At 31.9% G+C, this 14,252-nt stretch overlaps 1 protein-coding gene across 1 annotated transcript in view; it reads left to right on the top strand.

The window, feature by feature from the left end:
* LOC134689988 (MAM and LDL-receptor class A domain-containing protein 1-like) overlaps positions 1-14,252 on the top strand; it is a 60,333-nt gene that overhangs the window by 30,806 nt on the left and 15,275 nt on the right. Inside the window, exons 20-31 of the mRNA XM_063549960.1 lie at positions 1,151-1,270; positions 2,521-2,615; positions 3,714-3,840; positions 4,460-4,641; positions 6,154-6,235; positions 6,922-7,224; positions 7,774-7,871; positions 8,784-8,910; positions 9,338-9,528; positions 10,223-10,304; positions 12,948-13,070; positions 13,987-14,087. Of these exons, the coding sequence (XP_063406030.1) occupies positions 1,151-1,270; positions 2,521-2,615; positions 3,714-3,840; positions 4,460-4,641; positions 6,154-6,235; positions 6,922-7,224; positions 7,774-7,871; positions 8,784-8,910; positions 9,338-9,528; positions 10,223-10,304; positions 12,948-13,070; positions 13,987-14,087 (1,631 nt within the window). The remainder of the gene's footprint in view (positions 1-1,150; positions 1,271-2,520; positions 2,616-3,713; positions 3,841-4,459; positions 4,642-6,153; positions 6,236-6,921; positions 7,225-7,773; positions 7,872-8,783; positions 8,911-9,337; positions 9,529-10,222; positions 10,305-12,947; positions 13,071-13,986; positions 14,088-14,252) is intronic.

Genomic DNA, 14,252 nt, shown 5'->3' on the forward strand with positions numbered 1-14,252 from the left:
ATGCAACAGTACATAAACCAACGTGAATGTTAGACGTCCGCTTAACCCTTTATTATGTGCTTCAATTTAACTTTCAACTTTTATTTGATCACTCAGACACACCCTTTTCAGATTTCCTAAATCCTATCAATATAATCAAAACATGGAAAAGATAATATCTTGAAAGTTATCCTTGAAAATTGGTAGCGATGCGAACAATTTGAATTGTGGAATTATGTCGAGAACTTATGTCAAAATTAATGTGGCCAATGATTAAAATGTGTTTCCTAAAATACGAAATAAAGAAACACGTCAATAATTGGACTGAATAAACAAATATACGTCATTTTGTTGATATTTCAAATGCTGTCACCTTGTAAGGTATCAACTGTTCGAAGCTTACTAAAAAATGGAAAACAACACGTTACTTACATGGTTCTTATATAAATTGAAGAGTAGGATATATTGAGCTTTAGCTAGTTCTCCTATTCCGAAATCTCCAGTATCTGATAGGTATTAATATCAACATCAATATAGACTGCTCACCAAAGATCATCCACGGTTTATGACAGGGTTCGATTTGCTCAATCCTTAGTTTTCCATGTTTTTGTTTTGTTTTTTAATTGTTTTTTTTTAAAGAAGGAATTCGTCAGTTCGTTTTTGACTGATGAGTTTCATTATCTCTTTGGTTTTACCCGCCCTTATTTCAAAGTAGAACAGATGTAAAATAGTGTGTGAAGTATTTGCACATTGACAAGATTTAATGTTGATCTCTAGATCTTATATTTCAACATTAACGAATTCATATGTGCAAAATCAATTTCACAAAATAAAAAATATAAGTTTACAGGGATTTCAGTATGCTGCTTCTGACTGCTATATTTAATTGCGATAAACCAATATTTCATGTCCTGATAAAATGCTATTTCTTTTATGGTTATTATACAAGGCTAACATATTCATAATTTGTTGTTCTATAATCTACTACAATTTGGATACATTCACGTTATATCTAAAAGGGATAAGTTCGTCCGGTGTCCTGTTAAATTCCAAAATGTAATTAACACGCATACGATATTTCTTTAAAAGGACAAGTAAACTAGAATGTGTGTGGTAATGTGAACTGTATTCATACTCTTCAGCGAATTTTATACACTTATTTTATCAACAGGATGTACAGACAGTGACAACACATGTGCATTTGGAACGTGTGTCAGTGAATTCAACAGTAACACATATACATGCGCATGTGATCAAGGATTTACTGGAACCAATTGTGATATACTAACAGGTAAATTAGTCAGGTTATTGTTTCTCTAAGAACAATATAGTTTTCTTTCATTAATTCGCAGTTATGATTATTTCATTTAGGTAATACATATTGTCATTCACGTTATGTCATGATGATAAATATGTCAATTACTTTCTTTCGACTGTTTTTTTTTTTGTGTTGTTTCGTTTTATTAAAGATTCTATCATCATGAATATTTATTCAATAATCTTGAAATTTTCTTTTGTGTTTGTTCATAAGAGATGTTGACCTGAAAAATTATCAGGAGACTACTAGTAGTTAACACTTAAGAGAGGAAAACTTTATTCATTATGAAATATTAATAATAAATGTTCTTTGGGGCATTGACTTAATGATCAAAAGTCAAAACAAATCAACATCATCATCATCATCATTGATTTGAATTCGATATAGCCATATTGAATTTGTATTTGCTATGTTCATGAGTAAAACGACGGGTGCCAAAGTTAGGAAAAAATCCTCTAAGCCTTTGGAGCACTTGAGATCACATCCAGTTTTGTAGTGTATTTCTATCGTTTGTTTTCGAGATATCGCCTGTGTGGTGTTTGTTATTTATGTTTTTCGTTTTATTATTGCCTCTGTTTTTCTTTGCCTTAAAGCGTGTGACCGTTGATCATCATTTTGGTATCTTCTGTCTATTGTGTTTCCGTTTCTACAGTAAATGGTCGCATAAATCAATCTACTAGTATTGAATTAAATATTGCAGCGAATTTCAAATAATTTAATTTTAGATGTAACGCGTCTTCTGATTGGCTGACGTTATTTTGTTATGAGCCCATAGACATAATTTAGTCATGTGACCGTGACGTCATCGACGTTTTTTCATGGTTTTCTACGGTTTAAAATGGAATTTAAAATTAAATTATAAGAAATGACTGTAATATGTTTTCTGACTATTCGAAATAAAATAAAAAATGTAATGCACACTGTTAAATAACTCGCTACGCGCGTTATTCAGTGTGCACTATATTTTTTATGTTATTTCTTCATAGAGAGAAAAATATTACAGTCATTCCTTAACTAATATTGAGTTTGAACTATTGGAAAGGGAAATCAAAGCTTGAAGTAATAAACAATTATATGTCTTATCAATTTTAAAACATGTTGCATTTAATTTATTTTTTTAATTTTAAAATTACTCAACATGATGATAGTTTCTCCTGTTTTATTATTGATGTAGCAGACCTTTAAACTCTCGAAATTGAGTGACTATAGTATTACTTTTGTAGAATATGGAACAATCGGCTGTGATGGGGAAGCTAATGAGTATTGTGTGTTAGAACAGGATACACTGACTGATGACTTTGATTGGATATTTACAAACGTAAGTACACCATAAACGTTAAAAGCTTTTTAAGTGTAGTGTTTAGATTTCTGGATTGGAGTTAGAGCAGGAGGCACAAACTGATGACTTTGATTGGATATTTACAAGTGTGAGCATCATAAACATTAAAAACATGGTTTTTTTTTCTTTCAAAACTGTCAATTAGTGTGCCATTATGTAAAAATAACCTTCATTTAAAAGTTTCATTTTAAGTTATATTGAGATATTAGAAGGTGTAGAACAACTTATTCAGACCCAGTCGGAAAGAACGTACAAGAAAGTCCATATTTCAATTAAAATAGTTCCTGTGCATAGCTGTCTTTGTCGTTAGGTGAAATATATGGCTAGTTTTGGTATTAAATGAAAGTTTGGGGACTTGAGATCACTGTAGAACCTTGTTGAAAGTTTATTTTAAACATAAAGACGTATACAAAATTATAATAGTAGGGCACATGTGTCCAGTTGTTTGGACAGGTAAACCGATATTGTACGTCTATCAAAACTTCTGGCTACCAGCACACTCTAATCTGCAATTAAAGGTAGGTTGTATTTTTCATCAAGTCATCAGGATACTAGTTAGTTTTGACATGAAATGACTACCACTTTATTTGAAACAGTAGCCATTTATGCGTGAAATTGCAGAATTTAACATATACAATGGTCTATGAATTAGTGGTTTTATACCTGAAACATTCAAGTTATGTCTTTTTAATATAAGCATCAACTATATCGTCATTTATCTCATCTTACATAATACAATACAGTTGTGCACATGTTATATTATGCATTAACTTAAATGTTCAGGGACAGCCTTTCTGTCAAAGCTTTTTAGAATCAAACAAACTAAACAAAGCAACACCAAAGAAAAACAAAGATGTAATCTGTTATGTCCACGTATGTACAAATTCGACTTTGTCGTTAGTGACCAGAAAACAGGCGCTTTTTTTGTGATTAGTATAGTAAATGATGCTATGTTTTAGCAATCTTGTAAATGTAAACAACTTCACAATAGCTATAAGTAGACTTAAACAAAGTGCGTTATTCAACTTGTATTATTAAGAATGTCTGATGGAATTATCAATATATTTGTTAAAACAGGACAGAACACCTTCTACTGGCACCGGCCCTGAGGAGGCAAAGGTTGGAAAAGTATTCATGTTTATTGAAGCATCAGATCAGGGTGATGATCAGACGGCTGTAATGGTCACTAAAATGTCTTTACCAAGTATGTTTTACACACCATACCCACCAATTGAGTAGGATAATTTTGATAGTGTATATAGATACAAACATTGTCTACAGTTCATACAAACAGTTATAATCAGACACATTATCTGATCATACTAAATTACTTTATATTTCTCTTCAATGTTTTGAATTCAAGCGTAAATATTTTAAATTGGCGTATTTCACAATCAATTAATCAAAAAAGTATAACAAAAGTACCGAACTCCTTGGCCAAATCGAAACCGAAAAGTACGTCAATACTATACAAACCCATACGTCATCAGTGATCGGAACAAGTGAAAAGCAAATGACATATTCCTGCTTTTGAAAAAGTATTTTCAGAAAGAAAAAAAATGGTTGGTTAAACCTGGTTTTATAGATAGCTAGACCTCCTGAAATATGACGGTTGTTTATCAAAGCCTATTCTATCCTTAAAAAAAAATGAAAAGATCTGATTAAGAAAATCAATTATCAAAAAGATACTTAATTCTGCAAATTGATAAACAAGCTGAAGAGAAATTATAAACTTAGCAAAATCAGAATTTTTTACATGAAGTATGAGTAAATATAATTATATGACTGAATAAATTGTTTATAACATTTTGTTTATGTTACAGGGGTAGATAGATGTCTACGTTTTTGGTATCATATGTACGGACAAACTATGGGTACCTTAAATGTATACACAGAAAATGATCAGGGTACATCGTCACGAACTCAGATCTTTACAATGTCGGGTGATCAAGGAAACCAATGGAATGAAACAGCCGTCTTTATTCCAGCAATGGATGGATTGAAGGTACATTATTTTTGAAGAGTTGCATTACAGATGATATAACTGGTAGCCTTTGGTCTCTTGTGGAAAGTTGAATTGGCAAGCATACCACATCTTCTTTTTGATATTAGCTTAAAAATTAAGTGGTTATGAAAAATAAATATTATTTTTTGTGAAGTATCTATGATGAGTTTATTTACAACCACTGGGTCAATGCCGCTGCTGGTGAAGATTTATTTCCCCGAGGGTATCACAAGCCAAGTAGTCAGCACTTTTTGTGCTGACATGAATTGTCATTGATATGGTTATATTTATAAATTTACTGTTTACAAATTTTTGAATTTTTTGAAATACTATGGCTTTTCTACCTCAGGCATAGATTACCTTAGTTGTAATTGGCAAAACTTTTGAGGATTTTGGTACTCAGTGCTCTTCAACTTCGTACTTTGTTTGGCCTTTTTTTGGATTCGAGCGTCACTCACGAGTCTTTTGTAGACGAAACGCGCGTAAATACTAAATTTAGTCCTGGTATCTATGATGAGTTTATTTATTCACAAATTGAAACCATTTTGTTTTGGTATAACTGATATTAATCAGGCACAACCTGTTGAAGACCATCCGTATGTTAACAGCGGTTGTTTATTTTAAACTTTTATTCCATCTGGTTTAGAATTTTTAGCTATAGTGACTAACATATTCATTTTGAATATTTAAGGAAATGTTCGAACTACACAATTTTGACAAATAAACTCGTAACAACAAAATAGTTGTGCAGATTTATCAAATGTTTAAAGAAGCCTTAATTGTACTTGTTGTTCATTGATTGTCTTTTGATGATGTGGTACATCAGTGTTTTTGGTTTTTATATAAACAAGACCGTTGTTTTTCTTTTTGAATGGTTTTACACTAGTAATTTATGGAGACCTTGATAGCTTGTTGTTTGGTGTAAGCCAAGGCTGTATAATTACCTATACTGGTTTACTTTTACACATTGTAATATTCACGGCGATTTGTCTCATTGCCATTCATACCAAATCTTCTCATATCTTTTCCTATGCATAGGAAAAACTCAATCTCTTTAAGTTGTTTTTCAATCAGATGTCATTTGAATATGTATAAAATGAAAACAACACGTTTTAAACTTCATTCTACCAATGCGTCTATAATTACCTTCATCAGGAATGCCCGAAGCCGAATATTTGAAAGCCAAGGCTGTATAGATACCGAAACAATTAAAGAGCTTTATATTATAATAAAAAAAAAGGAACTTATTAGATAGCCATATCCATTTAAGGTGAACTTTCCCTGAGGGAGTGTTTCGATTGATTCCTGGTTTTATGTAGGGAAGGAACAATAAAGTCATAGCATAACTAGTCTACAATTAGTAATCTAATTCTATCTTAATCATGGATGAAATGAACTGCAATGTTATGACACTGTCTTACCTAAATTGGTGGCTTCTCTTGTTTTAAGCTTTCCTAGATGTGACGTTTCATTTAATATAATTTCTGAACATATCATTTATCTATATCTTAGGTAATTTTTGAAGCAATTCGTGGCAGCAGCTATGCATCAGATATTTCCTTAGACGACATAAAGTTAATACCTGGCACATGTGGTACGTATTTGTCATGTAATAATTCGTTTGTAATAAAGATTCAAAAGTGCACTGTGTTTACCATACAAATTAGTATAGCAACAAAATGGGTTTGTCGTACGGTTAACTGTAATATTGAGAATGTTGTAAATCTAAGTAGTCAAATGAATGATTTTAAAATGTATAAAGCAACCAATTATACAAAGCTGCAGTTACTTTTCAATGGCATATAAACACTACCGATTTTTAATATTTTTATTCAGGTCCATGTAGTTTAGATAACCGTTTACTGTTTGGGTTCAGTTAGTATGCGTTATTTAAGATATCAAAGTTAAATATCCTTTTTAGCAGCTTTCCCCCCAACCAAATGGCATTTGTACAGTTTAAAATATACGACAGGATACCCATAGCTATTATTATTAAAGTAAACTCCACTTGAATGCATATACAGTCAACTGTTGTTATTGTATTGTCTCTGTTACCGATCGGTAAGTAATATACTTTCCAATGGAAACACGTAGAATATTTTGTTCAAGCTAAATCTGTCATCGACAGTAGGCGATGGAAGCACGGGCAACTGTTATTGCATTGACTTTGTAATCGATCAATTAGAGTTGTCATTTCCCATGAAGCACAACAAGTTGTATAAAGGTAAATCTGTCATCAATGAGTTAGTGATAATCTTTTAATATTATTTTTATTTCCAGAGAATCCCCTTACAGAACCGGATACAACAACTACGACAACGACCACCCCTACACCGACGACCACCACTACGCCCACAACAACAACTACGCCGACAACAACAACTACTCCGACGACAACCACGACACCGACAACAACTACCACACCAACAACAACCACTACGCCGACGACAACCACTACACCGACGACGACCACGACACCGACGACAACCACTACGCCGACAACGACAACTACACCGACGACCACAACAACGACACCAACGACAACCACTACACCCACGACGACAACTACTTCAACTATTACAGGTAAGTCTACCAATACAGTGTAAGCTGCCTAATCCGACATTTGAGTATTTCAACATCCTGTTTTGACCGACACATTTTCCTGGTCTCAATATAAGCCTATCTTTAGAGGTAACAACTATTCCAACACGGTGCTCATGTATTCATGTAGATATATTATGCAACGGCTTTACTTCATTTATGAAAATATGTTGGTACTTAAAAAAGCTTTAAGATAGTTGTATTTAATCCAATAAACTATTATTTAAAATAAAATTTTATCTACAATTCTCAAGTTTAATTTCAATAAATGTATTTGATGTATTTCTCATTTTTTTTGTGGTTTTATCGATCAAATATGGAAAGATGTAAAAATGATGTTTTTCAGTAAATACTAAGTATTGTTAATTTGTGTATACGACGAACAGGATAGACAGTTTTTTTGTATATCATTAATCATATAAATTGCATTGCTGTCATGTGTTCTTCATCATTTGTGTATTTTCAATCATCAAATAAGTGGACACAATATTTATACAATCACTTTACAGAGTTTGTTTTAATGTCATTCAGGTCCTGATTCCTTATGCAGATGTTCTTTCGAAGCTGACGAGACTGACTGTTGTTTATATGATGTCATTGACGATCAAATGAACTTTACAATTAACTCCGTATGTATGATATGTTTTTTAACAGTGCATAGTCTATCATTTACTGAAAACAAATTAGGTTATATATAACAAGATTCCATCCTATTTCATAAACGACTGAAACTTTTTTGAACATACCAAATGTTATCACATACTAAAAAAACAAGAGCAAAACATAACAATGTAAACTAACCTATAAAAAGTTTTTGTTTATCAACGGCTGTTTTTGACGGATTATGCATGTATAAGAGGGATGCTTACATTGATGATGCATCAGGTTTCGCTTATTGTTGAAGCTTATGCGAATCCCAGAGCGTTTGCTTGAATACTTGATTTTTACCTTCTTAATTGAATGATAGGGTTGGGAAATCCCTTCCGTTAAAAACTGTTGGAAAGACTCCGACATCAAAGGCTGGAGGGATTTTGGTTGATTGTATAGGGAATCACTCAAGCATGACTGGAGAGCGCCCCCTTTTATGTCAGTCGACACCCTCCCTTAAGTTCTTGGATCCGCCACTGAACATCCATGTATTATTCATGTTTTATGCAAAGAAAGATCATATACAAACGGAAATCTAGAGAGTATTTGCAAGAAAAGAAGACACTGGAGCAAAATCAGGTGTGTCGATAGAGATGCGCGTTTCCTTTCGTACATGTCTTTTCCGTCCAACCCAGTTTGGATTTTGGATGTGTCAACATTCAAATCAATTTTAAATTCATTAAAATAATCCATGTCCCAATGGCATGAATGGAGCTAGGCTTGCGTTATTCCTATTATTGAATTTTAGAAATCTTGATGCACTGATTAGTTTACTAGTTTTTAAGGCACTTTTCTTTGCACTTAAGTCATGATTTTTTTATGAGATGAAAAATAATTTATATTTATATACTATAAGTGAAATATCTTTCATGATTTCTGTTATTTTGTTTTAGGGATCTACTTCGTCTGTTAATACTGGACCAAATTCAGCATTTGAAGGATCCAACTATGCTTATATAGAGGTGTCAGGACAATCAAATGAAGATACAGCAAGTTTGGTATCAGATATTTCGTTTGAAGGTAAATGTTTGACCAAACCGTAGAGTAATAGCTATTAGTAAAATAGCAATAGTAGATTCAGTAGTAAAATGGTCACTGTATTCGCACCTGAATTAAGACAGCATCTACTGTCGTTTGTGTGGGTTTTTCTATGGTGTTCATAGCGTATTACAATATGGTAATCCAGACTTTTCTGATTTATCTAACAAAACATTATATTTATAATTATTAGGAGGAACAGTGGAGATTTACATTGATAAGATTTACAGTTCCACCTTAAACAAATTCAACTATGGAAGGAAACTTATGAATCTCTGAGTTGCTTCAATGATTCTTTAACATACCCAAACTTACCATAATAAGATTCTATACTAAATTCAATCCTTGTCGGTTTGACTTCTAAAATGGCTAATGTTATTTCACTATACTTGTAATGCTAATTTTGCAGGTCCCGCATATTGTTTTTCGTTTGCCTATCACATGTATGGTAAAGAAGGATATATGGGAGACTTGATTGTTGGGACAGGAACCAGTAGTACTGGTAGTGTCATAGATCATGTGTTGTTTTCTAAGACTGGCAACAAAGGAAATGTATGGTATACAGCTGCTATAGACTTCTCTGGCAGTACAGGACGAAAGGTATGAAGTGTTACCCTTGACCGTCGCTTCCTTCCGTCCTTCCATTTTCTTGTCGACCGTCTTTTGCCCTTTTTTAATAGCTTTAAAATCGTTCAAATTCAAATCGTCATTAAACATGAACATCATTTAGAATTATTACATGTTACCTTTCACTGCTATGATTATTAAAAATATTAGTTTAGAGATATGTACTTATATTTATTATGGTTTACAGTATCTTGAAGATAATGCGATAGTTTCCTTTGTCATGCCGTTCAAATTGGTAATGACTGTTTTAGACCTTACAACTTATCATTAAAAGATAGATAAAAGTATAGCAATTATATTTACAATGTATATTACAAAGTTTATAGAGGACTAACAATAGCTTCTGTATATTAGTTAATTATGTGTTGAATTCACGTTGCCGTTCAGGTAACATTAAAGTAATGAAATCAAGATAAAAGTAAAGTTTAAATATACGTTAGGGGACATTCAACCATTCAATATATAGATCAGTTCAATAATATGTTTCTTTAACATGAACTTAAATGAATGTTTATATTAAAGCTTGCACGAGGAGTATAAATATAATAAGTGTAAATTTCCGCTATTGTGTATGTGCTGTTGATTTTCTTGCATTATTTTGTAAAATTGTATTTGTAATGTGTTTTCAATATACAAGATTTAATCATTTATTAACATTAACTTCCAGCTCATCATAAGTGCTTCAAAGGGATTTACTCTTCACGGTGATATAGCTATTGATGATATTACTGTTCATCAAGGGACATGCAGTAAGTTTACTGGAATAAGGGGACGTATTTTTTTATGACATGGGTAGGAAGATTAACAAATTAATATTTCTTCAGTTTAACGACTGGATATAAAATGTATTTTCTGCAAGACAAAATGCCAGAAGTAAATGTGTGCAAAATTACAAAAAATACGCATGTGTAGAAATAAATAGAGATGGCTATTCATTCCCCAAAAAATCTCCCTTGCCAATGATTGTGTTTTCATGCCATCTGACAAAGCTAAGGGTTTCAATAAAAAAAATCAGTAATATTTTATTCATTACTAGATTTATTTCACTGAACTTGGCGGCGTTTAAATAGTTCGCTGATTTAAGACCAGTCCATCTATAGACAGTAGTTTTTGGTATAAGCTCAATAATGAAGTGTCCAGATATTCGTTCCATATCATTCAATCAGTTCTTTTGTATATGTGTTTGGTGACACTGATTAGTGATGATAATTGCATCAGTATTATAACAGCAATCATCCATATCACACACATCTTCAAATAGACTGTCCTTATGAAAATTAATACATAAGCTCCGCCCGATCAGTTGACATAACCTCTTTATAACAGAAAGAAAAAAGACAAACTGTGGAATATAAGCTGAAATTTTACCATATTTCCTGAAAACTTTTAAAATACGTGTTTTATACACAACCATAAACAGAAGATATGTATTATTAAATATATCATCATAAAAATGCAATCCGTACTATTAATTTTTGTTTTACGATGTTCATGTTTTTCTAATTAAGGTGGCTCGCGGGCCTAAACCGAAATTTTATTTCAATATAGCATTTGGCTATATTCTTCTACAATATAACTTTATCTTATACGTAATAGAAAAATAAAATAAAAAGATAGGGTCACCGTTTATTAACGCTCAGAATCTGCCTTCGAAAGAAGCATACATTTTTGTAAAGTAACATTTTTTCTGTTGAACTAATAGGAGAAAAAAAGGTAATATCTATTCAAAAAAAGAACTAAATTACAGAAATCGATAATTTTTTATAACAGTTGAGTTTAAGTATAGCTTATTTCAAAATGATAATAAAAAATATACGTCACCGATGAGTTAAAACAGATACTTCAATGTTAATGCCACAAAATAGCATTTTTGCACCAAAGGCAGATAATTTGGAGCTTTTTTAATGATATATACATTTTAAAAGTCATCTGGGGCCCACACAAATTGAAACTTGTGAATGATTTTGTACATTTATGTACCACATGATAAAGTAACATCTCATAAAGGTAATAAATAAAATTTGAAGTGAAAAATAACTGCTCAATTTTTTCAAAGTTTTTATACCCTCGAGCCTCCTTAAAACAATTGTAAAACACATTTGGTAATTACATCTGTTATCTTTGTATTTTAAAAGAAAATATTGTCTCGCAGGCGTATCAATATTTAGATTACAAAAGAAATATCAAAAGTAGTATACCAAAATGCAAATTTAATCATCAAATCAAAGTAAAATCTCAGAAATACTGAATTTCGAGAAAAATTCAAACAGGAAAGTCCCTTATCAATTGGCAAAATCAAAAATTCAAACATATCAAACGAATGGATAACAACTGTCATATTCCTGACTTGTTAAGGCATATTTCAAATGTGGAAAATGGTGAATTGAACCTGGTTTTACAGCTAGCTAAACCTCTCACTTGTCAAATTCCATTATGTTGACAATTTTGTATGAACAACACAAACAGATAGAATAAATAACAATGTCCAGTGCAATCCAATGATTGAGAAGCATGTACTCTCAAAATATCGATATTGATTGTATCAATAAGAAGCGTCCCCTGCTAATAAATAGATCACCGTCATGCTGAGACTAAGTAAACAGAAATTCGTCAACTACAGAAGTATTTATAAATGATGTTTTGACACAAAAGATTTTTTACCAAAAACATTTAAGTAATTATGGAATATGGAAACGAACAAAATAAACCTATTGCGATTAAAAGAATACACAAATAAACCTTCATTTGACAATGTTATTCAAAAAAGAGTAATTCTTTAGCGCTGATACTAGTATTAACGGCGATAAACATGTCAATAAAAAATCTCCAGTTGGGAGGACCATACTCCAGTTATAAATGTTCAAACTTCTAGTTGTGACTTTACAACTCTGTCATATGTATGCAGTAAAGAAAGATAACGATATGCATTGATTAAAACCAGTAGTTTTAATCTTTATGCTTTTAACATTTTAATCTGATCGATCTGATTGGGCAACAACGTATTTACTGGTATATGATTTAACTTTTGAATTTAGAAGTACATAACTGTTTAGAACTTTAGATTTGGGAAAATACATTAACATGATTAAGATGAAATTCAACTTCGGACGCATGAAGTGTTTAAGTGTTGAAACATATTTCTTATAAAAACATGAATTACCCCCATGAATAGATAACATCAGATTTAATTGGCAAAACCTTTCAGAATTTCGGTTGGTCTATGCTCTTCAATTTCGTACTTTGTTTGGTTTAACTTTTTTATTTGAGCGTCACTGGTGAGTCCTGTGTACACTAAACGGGCGTCTTGCGTACAACAATGTTATCCTGGTATCTATGATGATTATTTTTATTCAACAAAAAGAAAAATAATGAAAAATGCTTTAAATTTACAGGTAGCAATGTAGATCCGTGTTACAGTCAGCCTTGTAACATGGGTGGCATTTGCTCAAGTACTGGTGGTACATTTTCATGTGACTGTAACCAGGGTTTTCTAGAGAATGACTGTTCTGTTATAGGTTTGTGATTGATATCATAATACTTTTTACACATTGTTTGCCTTTTTTGGTTTAATTCGACGTTTCAGAATAATGTAAGATTTGGTAATTGGTTTAAAATGTACTAAAAAATAAACACTCGCAAATGATGTGACTTCATTTTCATTTTGGGGTACGAAAAATCCAATTACCCACAGTCCGTAATATTCTGAAAAGGCAAACTCCGGTACGCGTTTAAAATAACGATATCACTAGTATACCGCTGTTTTAAAGTCATAAATCAAATGAGAGAAAACAAATCAAGGTTACAAATTAAAACCGATGGAAACCCAACAAATACAAACGATAGTGCGACATACATAAAACAATTACATAACAACTGCGCTATTCCTTACTTTGTACATGACATATAAGGAAAAATGACAGGTTGAACCTGGTATTGTGGTTAGCCAAACCGAGCGCTTTATGGCAATGTTAAACGAACCATTTCCTAAGATGTATGGGTGGCTTGTGATCGTTTATCTTTCGAACAGAAATACGCGTGTGTCTGATTTTAAAATTCATCAGAAAATTTTAGGAAATAAAAGCAATTAATATACAAAAGACAGGATTGTTTTTAGGTCCTCAACCGAGGTACATTAGAAGGCAAGTATGTGATTTTCATGCCGTTAAAGCAATAATAGCTTTCAAAAGAGAGAAACAAATATCACGATTCACACATCGTTGTCACTGTAACATGATAACAAAACAAATATAGAATGAAGACAATCATGTTTTTATCGAAAACGAAACTAATATTACCGGATTTTACTATTTTGGCAGTCATGAAAATCAAAGAAGGACAGTTATCATATAATCATGTAGACGGTTGAGAATCACTTGAACTTGTTTCACTTTATTTTCATCAAACATGAATATAATTTTTATCAATTTACAGATAAGTCTAACAGTGACAACTTTCTATGTGACTTTGAGGCAGATACAAATTGCATTTTCAATAACGTGGAAGGGGATGATCTTGATTGGCGTCCAATCGAAGTAAGTAAAAACAACTGCCTTTTTTTATTCAATTTTTTTCTTTAATTTAAGAATGAATTATAAAAATACTAATTTAAAGTTAAAGAGGGGTCTCGTTAATAACAAATCAATGATGATAAAAGAACTTTTTATTCGTTTGTTTTTAGTTTTAAGGACGGAATGTGT

Source organism: Mytilus trossulus, chromosome 11, assembly GCF_036588685.1.
Source record: "Mytilus trossulus isolate FHL-02 chromosome 11, PNRI_Mtr1.1.1.hap1, whole genome shotgun sequence".
Classification (NCBI taxonomy): domain Eukaryota; kingdom Metazoa; phylum Mollusca; class Bivalvia; order Mytilida; family Mytilidae; genus Mytilus; species Mytilus trossulus.